Below are 2,511 nucleotides of genomic sequence, written 5' to 3' on the forward strand. Positions count from 1 at the left end.
ATATATATATATATATATATATATATATATATATATGCGAGTTCGGAAAGGAGCTTCCATTACTCCAATTGAGTGGGCTAGGTAGTGGTTAGAGCTGCCATCTCATGCTCTTCGGCTTACCGTTAGTCATTATGGAAAGTATAATGCTAAGGGTTTGCCAGTTGCATGATATGGGAGCAACTCTGCCACTGCTTAGACTGCCCGTTGGAGTGAAGGGAGGTCCTGCATTAATTCAGTATAGCTTACTTTTCTTAATTGTTTGATCTCACTTAACATAACTATGCTGGTTACTTTTCTTAATTCAGTATAGCTTACTTTTCTTATAGTATGTCTGTTCCACTAAAGCAATATTCATATTTTCCAAGGTTTGGTTAAATTATTACTGTGCAGAAAAGATGAAAGTACTGATCTATTTGAAGTTTTGAGCCTCTGATTCTCTCTGGCTTTTTATGTTTTTCTCAGGAGAAGATCCAAGTATTCTCACCCTCAAGTTGGCCAAGCGTTGACGAATCACTTACCGGCTCACAGAAGGAACATCCATAGGAGAATTTGGAGCATTAACAAGTTAACCTAGTCACTCTTTCACTGCTACAGACTCTCTGAGCAGTAGCAGAAACAGTGTAGTATATGGACTTTACTTGGGTAATGGTTCCATCCGATCTATGACAGTAATGAGACTATTGTTTTAAACAAAAGGCTTATGTTTTGAAACATATGAAGCATTGAAGCAAGATATGTGATTGAGTATTACTGAATTTACTGTATTAAATCAGTAGGCTTATGCTTCAAAACAGGCCAGACAATAACAAAGGGTCTCACACCAAATTGCAAACCCATATATTCTCAACCTGGATTTGGAAATGGGCCTGTTCAAAATGATCTAGTTACAAGATTAAGCTAATTTATCTTAAAATTACTTCAACAGAATCATCAGCTATCATCAATTGATCTGATGCCAATCAAACTAAAGAAAGGTATATATAGCCTACAAAAAGAGGAGGCATAAAGCCCTCACAAGTCACTCCAAGTATCTAGGCTTTTTCTGGATCGTCCCCATTACTTAATACCGTTAGTGTCAGTACACTATACTAAACTTAATAAAATTTTACCTTAGATTTGTTTAATTGATAGAAAGAACCTTTCTAGTTTCTACAACCTGAATTACTAATAGATAAGACTAAAAGAAACATTCTTAGCTAGCTAGCTAGAGATTGCATAAGCTGAAAATCTTATTAATCTAGTTTGTAAGAAGATCCTAATGTTTAAAGCAAACCATATCAATAATTAGGCTCAAATCCAACTATATGCTCTGCTAACTGAATAAAGAATGAGCTTACTAATGAAGTTAAAGAATACAGGACAATTTTGGTAAAAAGCTGGTTTGTATCATTTTCCTTTACAAATAAATGTAGATATGTGATCTATATATTGGTGGGGAAAAGCTGGACTGCAATATATATGGACTACTCTGGAATCTGGATGCTTATCTTTAATTAACTATACTATACTAGCTCATAAAGTAGAACTATATACTCTTGTGCATTAATCTAACTACTTTGGACTTATCAGTTGCTTTGCATATGTTAAATTTAACTGAAACTATTCATTTACACCCAATTAGTTACATCATGACGTAAATTTAGACTCTGAATGGTAGAGTTATATTGTAATAGGTGGAACTAGCTAACATACGTCAAATTACTTCGTTAAATTCCGATGCAAAATGGATGAGCCAGTTACACAAAGGATGTATACACTAACTAATCATGTTTGAAGTTGCCTAGTAAGCACAATGGAAACTGAGAAAAATGAGGCCAAAGAAGTAAAACCTGTTCCGGAAATTCTTCGGCTTGAAACTCTATCCAGACCTGATTTTCTCAGAGCTACTTCCTAAAATTGAATAACAACCGTCAGTAATAAACACAGTACTCATTTTACAACACAACCCAACTTTGCAATCAGGGCATCATTATCTGGATACTAACAGTTCCCATATAATTTCTCATAAAAAAAAAAGGAACACCCAGAAACTAAATTGAACCATTGGTTGTGTTAACTTCAAAACCCAAGTGATTCTAACATTTTTCACAGCACAGACCCAGATAGTGGTTTTGAATCAAAAGAATGAAAGCTGAGATTTTGGTTTTGGGGAAGAGGAATGGGAATTGAGGACTTACATTAGTGAAGGTGTGTGAAGCAGAGAGAGGCATAGAGAAGGCCATGGAGACGAGGCACGCCATTGAAGCATTCAACTTTGAGTCTCGCCTTTTCTGCTTCTCAGGGTTTTAAGATTTCACAGGGTTTTGACTTCAGAGCTTAGTGGTAAAACGGCAGCGTTTCGTGCGAGAAAAATAAGCAACACTTTTTAAAAAGTTTTTATTTAAATGGTGGACCACCCGACCCGTTTAGGCCCATCACATACTAGCCGCCTAGCCGTAGCCCTCTCCGCCTAGCCCACATTATTTGTTTTTCTTTATATTTTTTTCTTTTTACCCCGTTTTTTTTTTTTTT

At 35.7% G+C, this 2,511-nt stretch overlaps 1 protein-coding gene across 1 annotated transcript in view; it reads right to left on the bottom strand.

The window, feature by feature from the left end:
- Positions 1-2,257, bottom strand: part of LOC101291637 — a 3,959-nt gene extending 1,702 nt beyond the window's left edge. Inside the window, exons 1-2 of the mRNA XM_004302366.1 lie at positions 2,178-2,257; positions 1,830-1,890 (exon numbers count right to left, since the gene is read on the bottom strand). Of these exons, the coding sequence (XP_004302414.1) occupies positions 1,830-1,890; positions 2,178-2,240 (124 nt within the window). The 5' untranslated portion in view covers positions 2,241-2,257. The remainder of the gene's footprint in view (positions 1-1,829; positions 1,891-2,177) is intronic.
- Between the last annotated feature and the right edge of the window lie 254 nt (positions 2,258-2,511).

This window comes from Fragaria vesca, linkage group LG6 (genome assembly GCF_000184155.1).
Source record: "Fragaria vesca subsp. vesca linkage group LG6, FraVesHawaii_1.0, whole genome shotgun sequence".
NCBI lineage: Eukaryota > Viridiplantae > Streptophyta > Magnoliopsida > Rosales > Rosaceae > Fragaria > Fragaria vesca.